The 14495-nt window shown below is 52.0% G+C and overlaps 1 protein-coding gene across 3 annotated transcripts in view; it reads left to right on the top strand.

Moving 5' to 3' along the window:
* Positions 1-14495, top strand: part of AK8 (adenylate kinase 8) — a 127634-nt gene that overhangs the window by 76606 nt on the left and 36533 nt on the right. For all 3 annotated transcript variants that reach the window (XM_030294082.1, XM_030294084.1, XM_030294085.1), the window contains one exon: positions 598-739. In XM_030294082.1, coding sequence (XP_030149942.1) covers positions 598-739 — 142 coding nt within the window. The remainder of the gene's footprint in view (positions 1-597; positions 740-14495) is intronic.

The raw sequence follows: 14495 nt of genomic DNA, 5'->3' as shown, positions 1-14495 counted from the left end.
GAGGTGTACATTTTGGGAAAATGTCAATTGCGGTAACGTAAACAAGAATCCTGTCAAGATCTCGTTCTCCTTGAGACTGTGTTTCAGTCTCTGGTTCTCACCACAGCTGCAATTCTAGAGATCTGATTCTAGACATCAAGGAGGGGAGAAGCGGAGGAAGGAGAGAAGCAGGGGTTGCCTATGTGTCGCAGATTAGCAGAAAACATCCAGAGTAAACCTTCACCGGGGGCCTGCTGTGTTACCCCGAAAAGCCTCTTGCTGCAAAAAACCAGACCCTGCAGGAACAGGGACTAACCTGGCTGCTGATGGGTGTGGCATCGTGTCAAGGTCAGGGGAGGGTCAAGGTCAAGGTCGAGGTCATCCAGTGCGGTTTCCCTTCTCCCACGGCCTGCGTTCCTCCAATTGCTGGGACCTGGGAGGGGCCTGGGCACCCGCGGCCTTGTCCGCCCAAACCCGACCCTTCATCAGGTCAATCCAGAGTCAAGGGAAGTTAGGAAACCCACGGCCCCCAGGCCGCCGATGCTCCCTCACCCTCCCGTTGGGTCAGGAGCGGTGCCCAGGATGACAGCGTGACCGCCCGCCCTCCTCTCCCTGCAGTCCCTGACAGCATCATCATGAAGGTGCTGGACCAGAGGCTGAGCCAGCAGGACAGCGTTCAGAAGGGGTGGGTGCTGCACGGCTTCCCGAGAGACCTGGACCAGGCACACATGCTGCACAGCCTGGGCCACCAGCCCAGCAGGTAAGCCGCCCCCTTCCGGAAGGTCGCTGCCACTGGGCACCCCCTCCCCAGGGGCTCGGCCGACGAGGTCCCGGTGACAGCTTGCGGTTTACCAGAAGCTCCACTGCCCCTGCAGTGGCATGGCTCTTCGACAACCCCCCCTCCCCGTCCCCGGCCACCCGCCCCCTTTGCCCCATGAACTAGAAGTCAGGCTTGGGTTCAGGTCCCGGCTCTGTCACTTACCTCGCGGGACCCGAACTTCCTCGCCCGTGAATGCCGACCCACCCCAGACAGCCTCGCCTTCCCCAGGGGATTGTGCCAGTGAACGGAGGTCTTCTGCTGTTTCTCCTCTTGTACGGTTTACGTTTAAACCTTTGGTGCATCAGACATGTATTCTGATGCGGGTATGGGGCACGGGCTGAGCACTTCCTCCCCAGATGGTTGGCCATTTGTTCCAAAACAGCGTCCAATGTCGTGGAACATCGTGTTCTTCCTCCGCTGACGTGCACCGGAGAGCACGCCGTCACTGTGTGTACTGTGGGAGGAAACGAGGGGGGTTCCAGTGGAAACAAGCAAGGCTAAGAAGTCTGAGCTCGCTCTGGCGAGGGAGTCGCCACGCCGCTCGGGTTCGGCAGAGGCCCGGAGGCCGGCAGCGGAGCGGGAAGGCCTCCCGGGTGCGCCCTGCCCGAGCTGCTGCCCTGGGAGGCCAGGTGGGGGGGCGGCCACCTCGAAGCGGGGCGCCCCGTGTGCTTGGCCGGGGGACCATATGTGGCTTTCTCTGGTTGGTCCTAACCTGCAAACGGTGGCAACAATTAAGGAACCTGCTAGGTATCTGGCTGTTTTGGGGTCCCTTGTAGCAGAGACTGCGACTTGGTTTGGGAGAGTTTTTGCGTTTCTAGGTACTTGGCATCTTATTGTTATCATTTCAGCTTTTCGTTATTGGCTTTTTATCTTCACGTGGCGTGTGGAGAAGTTGTTGAAGTGCAACCTCGAATTTAAAATAAAAATTATTGGCATTCTGTGGAAGGCTATTCGACAGTATTTGAAAAGAATGTGTATTTTATAAATTTTTTAATGCTTACTTACTTTTGAGAGGGGGAGAGAGAGCGAGAGAGAGAGCGTGCACAAGCAGGGGAGGGGGAGAGAGGGAGACACAGAATCCAGAGCAGGCTCCAGGCTCCGAGCCGTCGGCACAGAGCCCGACGTGGGGCTCGAACTCACGAACCGCGAGATCATGACCTGAGCCGAAGTCAGACGCTCAGCCGACTGAACCACTCAGGCACCCCAAGAATGTGTATCTTAAATTTGAAGTTATAGAATTAAATATACATTATTAAGTCACACTTTTTCTTTTCTAAGTCTATTTATTTTTTTTAGTCATCTGTACACCCGACGTGGGGCTCGAACCCACGACCCCTCGATCGAGAGACACACGCTCCCCTGACTGAGCCAGCCGGCGCCCCTTAGGTCCTCCTCGATCCCCTCTGTCTTTGTCTCCTCATTGCTGTGTTTGTTTTTTGTGTCTGTCATCCTGTCAAGGACTGATTTGCTGACTTCCCTCTAACAGCACATTTTTACTAATTTCTCTTGTTCCCTTATTTCCTGCAGCTTTTGCTTTATGTGTGTCGGTGCCGTGTTACGCAGTTCACAAAGGCTTGGGTCAGCGATGTGTTCCTTGTGAAATGTCGCCCTGACGGAAGTGACCGTCTTTGACACGACCGCGGGGTGTCTGAGTGCCCCCTGTGCCCCTCCTCAGCAGCAAAACATCGGCATCAGAGAGAGAGAGAGAGAGAGAGAGAGAGAGTGTGTCTGTGTTGCAGTCTGCCTCAGGACCTCCCAGGTTCTGGCCAGAGAGGTAGAAGGCACACACTGATTCTTCTAGAACAGCCGCTCTCGGGGGCCAGCTCCACCGGAAGGCGCGCCTTTTGGTCTGTTTTGCCTTTTTAAATTTTTCTTATTTCGTCGTTCCTGAAGCTCACAATCACCTTGCTTTTTCGCTTGCCTACCTTTCTTTGTATCTATGTGCTAACTAGTTCCAGTCCTTATTAGAGCCCCTGCGAATAGTTTGCCACAAGGTCCGTCGGGCTGTGTAATCTGTCGGCCGCAGGCTTTTTCTTTCCCTCTGATTCCTCTCTCTCGGTTGGACTGTTTTTTTGTTTTGTTTCCTCTTGGCTGACGGCATGGCTGTTGTCAGACTTACCCACTGTGGCATCACGGGAGTTTCTTTGTCCTTCTCCTGTTTTCCGAGCCCCATACTCTTCCTCCGTCTGGCCTCCAGCTGTTCCTCGAGTTAAAAAGGTGGTTTTAGGGGCGCCTGGGTGGCTCAGCCGGATAAGCGTCTGACTCTTGGTTTCGGCTCGGGTCATGACCTCACTGGTTCTCGAGTTCAAGCCCCGTATCTGTCTCTGCACTGACAGCACGGAGCCTGCCTGGGATTCTCTCTCTCCCTCTCTGTCTCTGCCCCTCCTCTGCTCTCTCTGTCTCTCAAAATAAATAAACATAAAAAAATAAATTTTAAAAAACGGTGGTTTTAACAGAAGGAGGCTGTCATGTCCTCAGCACACTTGTTCCAGACTGAAGAGGTCCCCCTCCACCCCCTCCACCCCCTCCACGGATGCACAGTCATCCTGATGCTCCCGTGCACGAGCACCCGAAGGTTCCCTTCGCCCCCCTCCCACGTGAGGAAGCTTGTTTCCACGTCTCCCGATTTTCTTTCTCTTGGTTTACTGCCTTGTTTTGGTCAAGCACATCCATCGGTAGCTTCCTGAGAAAGGTTGTGTGGGAGATAAATTTTTTGAGACTTGGTACGGCCCGAAGTGCCCTTATCCTACCTTCCTACTTGCGGGGTCGGTTGGTGGGGCCAGGAATTACCCCAGTCGCTTTCCCTCCACCATTTTGAATTGCTGTTAAGAAGCCCAGTGCTAGTGTGATTCCTGGTTCTTCGTACGTGGCCTTTTTTCTTCTCTCTGGAACTTGGTAGATCTTTCCTTTATCCCCAGGGTCGTAAAACTTCACTATAAGATTTCATTCGTTTCTTTGGTGTGGGTCTGGTTTACTTGGTTGTCCCCGAAGCTAATCTGGAATGTTCCTTTTAAATTTTATTGATCTTGTTAAATGAATTATTCTATCTCTGGAAATGTTCGTGACAGGCTTGTCATTGCAGGAGGTGGGGGTTTCCCCTTCCTGTTAAGGTTTTGTCAGTCTTTTTTTTTTTTAACTTATTTATTTTGAGACAGAGAGAGAACAGGGGTGGGGCAGAGAGAGAGGGAGAGAGAGAATCCCAAGCAGCCTCCGCTGTCAGTGTAGAGCCCAACGCGGGGCTTGAACTCACAAACTGTGAGATCATGACCTGAACCGAAACCGAGAGCCGGACGTTCAACCAACCGAGCCAGCCACGTGCTCCAAGGTTCTGTCTGTCTTGGCCTCGTCCTTTCTCAGTAGATTCTCTTGTTGGTTGGTCGGTCTGATTGTTTTTCAGATGTCAGGTCACCCTTGGTGGTTTGCTCCAGTGTTAGAGTAGGGGATTAAGATGTTAGTGGGTGGGACCTTGTGGCCCGTGGACTTTGTCTTCATGGAAGGGCGGTCTCTTGGGGCCATTTATGCAGAACCCTCCGCCAAACTCACCCACGCTGCTCAGCTTTGTCCAAGAGGACTCGTTCAGCCTCCTGCCGGATGGTGACGTTCTGGGGTCCAGGGGGGAGCAGGACAGTGGGAGGCAGGCGGAAACGGAAGGAGGCATCACATGCTGCAGGCCATGTGCATATTTTTTATTTATTTCCCCTAATTTCGGTACAGATGCAAGCTCTGACCTGTGCTTGGCATTCCTCGGCCCAAGGAGCCTGAACTATACCTTCTCTAGAGCAGAAACCTTCCATTTCTACCCAAGTGGAGGAGGAGAGACACTGGCCCAGCAAGACGGTGTGAGGAGGGGATCTGGGGCTTAATCTCTTCAACCAGTCCTCCTTATTTCAGCCGCCGGTTCCAGAGTGGTGCCTGTGCCTGAGCCTTTGAGGGTTTGCTGGTGAACGCTGGGTTTGTTCTCAGCCGTTCCTACTGCTGACTCGGGTTGGCCGTTGGGGTCTCTGCAGCTGGTTGCCCCCTGCACACCTGCTTTCCAGCCCCGGACATTTTGTGTCCGTGTCCCCTTCCTCCGTTCTCTCTGTCGCGTCGGGTCGGTTTCTAAAGCCCCTTGAGTCATTTTTTCGCGGGGGGGGTGGTGCTTTGGGAGGAAACAGTTTGGTGCGTGTTTCAATGTGACATTCGTACTTGGAACTCGGCCCGCGGCCTCTTTGTGGCACCTGTGTAGCCCCACTTTTAGTTTCAACTAGTTTGCTTCCCTTATTTTTTGTTATTGTGCGGACAGAATGAAATTGGGCTTAATGTGTTTTTTTTACTCAACCTGCTTTTTTTTTATTCCTTGAATAGCTGAAAATATCCCACTTATTTTTGCCTTTATCACTTTATTTTATGCTTCACTGGGGCTTCCTTTGTTTTCCATCTTAAAAAAAATTTTTTTAATGTTTATTTATTTTTTGAGACAGAGAGAGAGACAGAGCATGAGCAGGGGAGGGGCAGAGAGAGAGAGGGAGACACAGAATCCGAAGCAGGCTCCAGGCTCCGAGCTGTCAGCACAGAGCCCGACACGGGGCTCGAACTCGCAAACCACGAGATCATGACCTGAGTTGAAGTCGGACGCTCAACCAACGGAGCCACCCAGGCACCCTGGGTTTTCCATCTTTTTTTTTTTCTTTAGTTTATTTACTTATTTTTTCAGTAAACACTACACTCAATGTGGGGCTCGAACTCACGACCCCAAGAGATCAAGAGTCGCAAGCTCCACCCGTCCGCCGACTGAGTCTTTTCTTCCTGGTTTGTGTTTTCTTTGACTTTTCTTACCGCAGTTGTTACCTTCTCTTCTCTCCGCTAATCCGTGTGGACGGTGGTCTGTGTTTCCAGCACGCTTTGTACATTTCATGTACACGGTTAGGCTTGTGCGTCTCACTTTGTCAAATGAAACAGAGGCTCTCGACTGTCACGTGGAGGAGAAAGAGAGAGTGCTCCCCTACGTGCTCCCTCTTCGCCCCTGCCGGTCCACTCTCTGTCGTGAAGAGGGGCAGGTGGGGACACACGTCCTCAGGCTGTTCTGTGCCGGTCTGTGGGACACACATTCCTGTTTTTAAGATTGCTAAGCGTTTCTTTCTAGAGATGTAACGATGATGTTGTCTCCAGCAATAATTATGACACTTGTGAGCTTTTAGTTCCCTGTCTTCAACCGGATTCAGAGTTCAACATCAGCTATTTCCGTAACGCAACCCCCCATTTACCAATTTTGATTCATCTGTCCTTTGAATGGGTCGTCTGTGATGCATTTTCAGCCGGGGCACGTGCATGCTAGACTTCCTAAATTCTTGCCCGTTTGAGAGTGCCTTTCTGTTACCTTTATTTGTGAACAACATCTGGCAAAGTGAAGAACCGTTGGGTCAAATTTCTTCCCCACCGGCACTCCTGTATCATTTCCGCACTGTCCTCGGCCGTCTCTGGGGCTGTAGGAGTTCCCCGGGGGCGGTGGGTCAAGTGCGTCTTCTGTCTGGGTGCCCTCGCGTGCTCTCCCCCCACCCCCCAAGTTCATTTACACTGGCTAGACCTCAGTCTTGCTTCTCTTGATGACTTTTCCCTGAGATCTTATGCATCCCATCCGGGTATGTTATTTCAGGAGGACATTCTTCTAGTACACATATTACTATTTTCCTGGCTCATTTGCTTGGCCCTCTTCTCCAGGAAGACCACTCGTGTGCGTGTCGGATAGCTATCATCTGTTTTCCATAATTGGGAATGTTTTTCTAGTAGCTTTCATGTCTTGTTCGTTTCCCATCTGTCCTTCATGATAACTTCAACTATGTTCTGTTGTGTTACTGTCTCATGGCCCCTGGTTTTTCTTTCCTATAATGCTTTAAAAAAAATTTTTTTAACGTTTATTTATTTTTGAGAGCTAGAGAGAGACAGAGAGAGACAGAACGAGCAGGGGAGGGGCAGAGAGAGAGGGAGACACAGAATCTGAAGCAGGCTCCAGGCTCTGAGCCATCAGCACAGAGCCCAATGCGGGGCTCGAACTCATGAGCCGTGAGATCATGACCCGAGCTGAAGTTGGACGCTCAACCGACTGAGCCACCCAGGCGCCCCTCTATAATGTTTTTATGTTTCCCTTTATTTTCTCCCTTAAGTCTGTCAGCTTTTGCTCATCTCCTCTTCTATCTTGCACCTTTTCCATGATTTCTTCCACGGTAGAGTCTGTTTTTCCTAAATTGTGTTGAGTGTATTGATAAGTCTTGATTGAAAAATGTGCTTAGGTTTCCTGGAGTAATTTTTCTTCCAAAGGGTATTCATTGTCTCTCTCTATTTTTTTTCCTTCTCTTCCTTGCTTCCTTCCTCCCTCCCTCCCTCCCTGCCTTTCTTTCTTTCTTCTTTTCTTTCTATCTATCTATCTATCTATCTATCTATCACCATTTTTTGGGAAGCATGTCTCCCTGGGTCCCAAGATGCTTGTCTTTTGCCAATAATTTGTCCTTGAATAATAGACCTGTCTTTTGCCTAAGAATGGCATGAGTTGGTATGTTATTTTATTTCTGCGACTGCTTTAATAAATCCCCACAAACTTGGTGGCTTAAACAACACAAATCTATCGTCACCCAGTGCTGTAGGCCTAAAATCAGTAGTCGGCAGGCTGTGTCCCTTTCTGGAAGCTCTGGGAAGAATTCATCTCCTCACCCTTTCCAGGAGGCTGCCCACCGTCCTTGGCCCCTGGACCCCTTCGTCTCCAAAGCCGGCAACGTTGCACACGCGGACATAGTCACGTCTCCCCCTGACCAGAGCTGGGGACACTTCTCAGGCTTTCAGGACCCACGGGGTTAGTTTGGGCCCACCCAGAAAATCCAGGATAATCTGACCATGTCAGGGTCTTTATCTGAATCATATCCGCAGAATCCCTTTTGCCAGGAGAAGTAACAGATTCCCCACATTCTGGGGATTAGGAGGCGGCCCTCCGGGAGGGGGGGCATTCTCAACCCCTAGAGTTGAGGCCGGAGGGCTTCCTGCGGGAGGCGGAGACGTCTGGTTCTGGGGCAAACGGCCGGCCGGGGCTTCCTGTCTTACTACCCGTGTTGTCTGAGGCCCTCCAGGGGCCACAGGGCCATGGGGCTAAGTGTCCACCCTTCGTGTTCTGGCAGCTTAACACACTAGGGTGCCGGTGGGCTAGCTTCTGTGCAAGGGGGTCATCTACCTGAAGATGAAAGGCTCTGGGAAATTGCAGAACGGTCACTTTGGGGGAGGCTGGAGGCAAGGGTCCAGTGCTCGATTCTTCTGAGCCCCGAGGGAGGAAACGGCAGTTTTAGACAGGCGAGGGCACCGTGTTTATTCAGAAGCACACAGGGGGAGAATACTCAAGAAGCTCTCTGATTTAGGGCAGGTTTGCGAGGGAGTAGTTCTCCATTCCCCAATAAACTCAGGTTCTAAAGACTTAGTAAACAATGCTGATTTAATTTATTTGACCCCCAGGGCGGAGGCCAAACAGGGAAAAACATGTTTGTTTCCAACACAGGTCTCATCGTCACCCCTGTTCCATCACCTTTCCTTATTTTCCTCTCCTCCTTCTCCTCCGCCTCGGGTCTGACTACTCCATTCCCCCCCACCTCAGCCTTCAATTAACATTTTTATGATTAATGCAGAAGGTAATTTTAGCCATAAACCTTCAAGTCCAGACCCAGGCTGAGAAAGCGAGAAATACTCTAAAATGAGCCCGCCTGGCATTGGCATGAATATCGGGGCTGTAATTCTGGCTCGGTTGTGATGCCAATTATAAAGCAGTCTAGCTGTGGCGTTGCTGTTTCTGACACCAGGAGGAAACCTTGGCAGAATTATAGCCTAGAAATCAATCTGGGAATACGATACAGAAATCTATAATTCAGACATGAAAACAATCTACAAAGCCTCTTTTTTTTTTTTTAGGAGGGTTCGATGAAATTAGATTAAAATAAATTTACATATATATCAATTTTATTATTAAAATATATTCACGCCAGTAAATAGAGTTATTGGAGAAGGAGAAGCTGATCCGTGTCGGACACCGAAATAGACCTCTCTGGCTTATCAGAAAACAAAGTTATTGTCTCCTTGTCAAATATAAATCTCTTCTCAGAGCTAATAAATGGATAGTGTTCAAACGCAATGTTTTGTTTGACTCCTACCTCATAAACCCGTGGCACATAATACTAAATTATATTCTGCCAAGCAATATCAATCTCTAGATTCCAACATCACACGGTGAGGGAAACAGACCAAGTAATTGATGTGTTGCAAAGAAGGAGAAAAAGTTATTTGAGAACAAAATAAAATGGGCTATAAAGTTTGTTAAAACATCATCATAGTAAAAAAAAAAAAAAGAAAGAAAAAAAAAAGGAAGAAGGAAAAGAAAGAAACAAAGAAAGAGCTATCCGAGGCTGTATCCAGACTCTGCCCTCCGCGTGGCTGTAAAATAATTCATTTCATGCAGCAAGTTTGTGGCGCGGGCCTTCCCTTTAAAATTAATGTTTACCATAGAGAGGGAGCAGAGGATTCTGATTGATGTCGGGAAGTTTGCCGGGGAGCAGACAGGCTGGGTTTCCGCACCCCCTCCCTCCCCCTCAGTGGGGCGAAGAGGGGCGGGGCAAGCTGTGGCCTTGAACCTCCCTCCCCTGCTACGTGGCTGGGCAGCCAAGGCCCCCCATCCTGTCTGGCTGCGAGGCCAGAGGCCAGCCCGAGGTCAGAGCTGCCGAGGCATTCCTTGGAAATCGCCGGGGAAGAGGGTAAAGGAGGGGACCCCGGCTGAGCGAGTGGAATTTATTTACTACGCGGTCTTCTTTACTCTTTCTCTTTTTCCGTTTCGGTGCCCTAACTCTGGGGTCTGTAAAGCAATCCCCCAAGGACCAGGTTTTAGACGAGCTTTTGTGTCCCAGCTCCTTGTATGCAAATGGGAAACTGCTCACAGGGTTCCTTCGAGAGAGTGGTGGTGCTTTGGGATTTTTATTCATCATCATTTTGTAAACTAGCGGGTCAGGGTGTCCCACATCCAGAGGAGCCCAGAGGAGCCTTGGGAAAGCAGTGACCGGTCCCCGCTCCTTGCGTTCGGCTCCCACTTGGTGCCTGGTGCGTCGTCGGCTTTGCTAAACCCATGGCCGTTTCCTCCAGGGAGCGGAGGGCAGACCAGGGAGGGGAGCAGGTTGGCAAACACCAGCGCCAGGCCCCTAGGGGCTGGGAACCCCACCCCCGTCCAGAGAAGCGCGTCCGATGTCTGGGGGCCAGACCCTTGAAGCAAGGCCAGGGCCATCTCGGGCCGGTCCCAGGCTGCCGCTGGCGCTGACGAGAATCCCTCCCTCTGAGGACACTTCCTCCCCCCCTGGTTCCCCTGCCCCCCTCCCGCCCCCCACTGTCCTCCTCATCCTGCTGAGAATGAGGGTGATACCCGAGTGCCAATTACGGGTTTCTTTACATCTCACTGCAGATCCTCTCAACGGCCCCAGAAAGCAGGCTTTTTCTGCAAAAGGCACTTGGCTTGGGGAAGCCTTAGACCCCACGGAACAGACCAGGCCTGAACCCAGCGCCTGCTCCGAGCGGTTCCGTTCTGTCCTTTCTGCGATGTGATTGACATTCACCCCAGCGGGCCGGCTTGAAAAACACTACTTTCATCTCGGCTTCCTATGTGTCAAACGGGGCAATAGCCTCTACTCTTTTCACCCTCACTACCGTCCTAGAGAGAAAACAGGGTGTGTGTGCATGATAGTGTATTACACACACACACACACACACACACACACCCTCCGCATGGGCGGGCTGCAGATTCGTCCACACAGTCAGGAGCGTCAAAACGTTTCTGGTAGTCACTCGCGTGATTTTGAATTCCTGTTCAAAATAAAAAGACACCAAAGTGGCAAACGGACTCAGAAGGGATGGCCGTCAGGGCGTATTTGCTGTGTCTCCTCGTTATGGGTTGGCACACATGATTTCCTGATAGCCTAAAAATATTTTTTTTCCTCTAGTAGCTGTTTGCTTTTCTTACCCACAGAAGGCATCTTAAAGATCGGGGTGGGCTGAACTTGGGGCAGTTGGCTCCTTATTCAGCCGGCGGCACATGGCACAGGGGAATGACCCTGAAAAAGACCGAGAGGCACTCGCCCTTTGTCCACGAGGACCTCGTGGGGCCAGGCAAACCGGAGGGTCACCGTCAGGGCGTTTAATGGGTGTTGCTAAATTGTTCTGCTGAACGCTGGTTTGATTTCTCGGTTTTGATTCTGCAAAATATGAGACAGTGGAGTGAGACGGCATTGTGAAAATAAAAACTGGACTGGTTTGTAGTTTCCACGCCGGAGCTCTCTAATTTGATTTCAAAACTTGTTCTTTTGAGTTCCGTATGACGCTGTATGTTCGGGGACAACACAGTGAAAGCCCTGGATGATGGCTTTGCCTTTTCTAGCGTGTTCCAAAGTGAGAAGGGCGCGATGAGCTCCGGGGGGACAGACGGCAGTGGGACTGGAGAACAATTAAAATGCAAGATAGAGGGGATTTCTTACCTTCCTCTGCTCTCTCTCTCTTTTTTATTATCACTCGGTCCTTCCAGGAAGCTCTCATATCTCCGCAGCTGATCCTTACGTGGATTAGGGATAATAAACAGCCCATTAATGGAGGCCTGAACCAGGAAATGGAGTTGGAATCGGCCGCGCGATTCGGTGGCTGACTGAGGTTAATAACTCCATTACTCCAGCTCTGTGCTGAGCCGCCCGACGAGCAGCGTGTTAGCCTTATCTTACTCCTCATTAATTGAGCTAATAGAACCCAAGTGACCCTGCCTTGCCGCCTTAGTCTGAGAGTTTACCAGACATGGGCTGGAATACATATCGTTCCCCGTGTGCTCTGCGGGCACCTTTGTTTTTGGCAGAGAGGTCTCTCTTGAAGACCGTCAGCCGCAAGACCCCTCCTAACAGCGGAGTCACCGGGCTGCCGTCACACCAGGCTCCCCAGGTCCCGCTGACTTTGTTCCACGAGGGTGGCTCGGGGAGGGCTCGAAGGGCTTTGGAGGAAGTAGCGATTGTCTCAACAGCGTGTCTGGGGTCAAGGGTGAAAGAGACAGCGTGGCACATGGGGGTGGGAGTAGGGACAGACCGTGGCCTCGCCTCTCCCGCTGTCCTCTGTCCTGCGACACTGGGCAGCTGCCTCTTTTGCGCCGTCCTTCCCACCCCCAAAGGTGCCCGACAGTTCGCAGCGTGGTTTTGTACACCTACTTCACGTCTCGAGGGCGAGTGGTCGGGGCACTACTGAACCTTTCTTTTTTTTTTTTTTTTTTTTTAATTTTTTAATGTTTATTTATTTTTAAGAGACAGAGGGACAGAGTGACTGGGGAAGGAGCAGAGAGAAAGAGAGGGAGACACGGAATCTGAAGCAGGCTCCAGGCGTCGAGCCCCATGCGGGGCTCAAACCCACCAGCCACGAGATCGTGACGTGAGCCGAAGTCAGACGCCCAACCAACTGAGCCACTGAGGTGCCCTGAACCTTTCTTTTTTAAAAAATGTTCATTTAACGTTTATTTATTTTTGAGAGACAGAGACAGAGAGACAGAGTGCGAGCGGGGAGGGGCCAGACAGGGAGACACAGAAAATCCGAAGCAGGCTCCAGGCTCCGAGCGGTCAGCACAGAGCCCGACGCGGGGCTCAAACTCATGAACCGCGAGATCATGGCCTGGGCCGAAGTCGGATGTTTAACCAACTGAGCCACCCAGGCGCCCCGAGACTTAACCTTTCTGAGCCTCAGTGCCCTTCATGGGGTAAAAACTCCACCCTCTGACCTCACCCTCTGCTGGACACAAGTAGGTATTTGCTGGGAAAACACGGATGGAAGGGGTCTATGAATTGGAAAATGCTCTGTGCCACCAAGATGATGTTGCCAATAGATTACAAATCGAAACCTGACTTTCCCGCGGCAGGCTATTAGCCTCTCTGTGCCTCAGTTTCCTCAACCGACAACCAGGGGCGGGAACCTTTAGGACATCAGGTGGAGGGGTTCGAGGAGACGGTGTAGGGAAACCCTCTGCACAGAGCCTGGCATCACGGGGGCTCCATACGAGCGAACCATGCTTATTTCTAATGTGCTGGGGACTCCGAGCCTGTCCGTGGAGATCAGAGCTTCTGAAGAGAGATTGGAGCTCACCGAGATGGCAGGTGCGAGGCCTTGTGGCCCCTTGTGACCGTGTCCCTCTGGTCAGAGGAAGGTGGTTCCCTGCTCACCAGCTCTGCGGTACGCTACGTGGGGCAGAAGAAAGATTCTGCAAATAGACAAACGCAAATCGCACTTTCGTTGGAGACCCCTATTGTTTTATACGATTTAAAGATCTTTTTTTTTTTTTAATGTTTTTAAAATTATTCCTGAGAAGGAGAGAGAGAGCACGAACAGGAGAGGGGCAGAGACAGAGAAGGACAGAGGATCCGAAGCGGGATCTGCACTGACAGCCCAGAGCCCGATGCGGGGCTCCAACTCACGAACCGTGAGATCGTGACCTGAGCCGAAATCGGCTGCTTCACCGACTGAGCCTCCCAGGCGCCCCACAGTTTAAAGATTCTTTTGACGGCTGGACACAACACAGTGACACTCAGATGCGAGGCAGAACTTTTGCTTACTTGCAGTTCCAAATAGGAGGTGGCTGCCACACGGGCCACACTGGGGGTTGCGCTGGGACGGGTAAGAGACGCTGAGCGGTGAAGGCCGCTTGCGGATGGCAAGGGGGCGGGGGGGGGGGCAGCTGGGTTTTACGAGCTCTCTGTGGATTGGCTAATTTAAATAATCTGGGTGGGGCAGGGCATAGGGGCTGTCCCCAGATGGAGTGTGGGAGCCCCATAGGGAAGTGGTGGGAGTGGAGGGGACTCAGCAAGCTGTGTCAGAAGGGAAATTGAGAATTCCCAGGCAAGACCTTGAAACTGGGTCAAGGCAGGGCTTGTGAGATGCTGGGTCGCACCTGTCCTGTGCCGGCCTGGCCCAGTTCCGCCTTCTCCACCTTCCACGGTTAAGGTGCGATTTGGGAGACAAACCTCAGGAGGTTTAAGCTCGGCCCAAACACCGTTCATCCACCCCTGCAGCCCTTTCGTCCACTGTGCGGTGACCCCCCAGCATGTCTGAAAGCCCTGCCCGTGCGCGCTCTGGCGTCCTGGCACTGTCCTGTGGACCAGTTTGTCCTCACTTTCGTATCCACCGGCGGCCCCCACGTGCCCGAGGCATCATCTTCCCGGCCACCAGCTAGGTTTCCACGGCGCTTCTCACTGTCGCTAGCGCCTGGCCACTCACACACTGCCCGCAGGCTCCAAGAGCAGCCTGGCACTAACCTGTAGCCCACCTAAATCCCAGCGGGGGATGGGAATTCGGTGGCCACCTTGGGGGCTGGAGGCGAGGCCAGGCCGTGGTTCCCAGAGGCGGCGGCTGGATCACCCGGCCTGGAGTAAGGAAGGACGAGCACCCCTGGGCCTCGAGCCCCCAGGACGTGGCCCGTAATGGTGGTGAAGGGGCCGGCATCCCACGGCCCCTGCAGCCACCGCATTTTAATCTTCCAGTAAAGAAGAACCGAAGGGGAAAAAAGGAAGGCTTTTCCCTTATTTTCCAGCCTGGGGACCGTTGACATTTTAGCACTTATTTCCAGTGTTTGCATAAGAAAATCTGGTGAGGAGGATTCTGAGTGAATGTGGAAGGTCCGTGCCGCTTGCTTCCTGGG

The sequence above is a fragment of the Lynx canadensis genome, chromosome D4, assembly GCF_007474595.2.
Source record: "Lynx canadensis isolate LIC74 chromosome D4, mLynCan4.pri.v2, whole genome shotgun sequence".
NCBI classification, from domain to species: Eukaryota; Metazoa; Chordata; class Mammalia; order Carnivora; family Felidae; genus Lynx; species Lynx canadensis.
The sequence above is the reverse complement of the archived record's forward strand: the minus strand, read 5'-3'. Positions and strand labels throughout refer to the sequence as shown.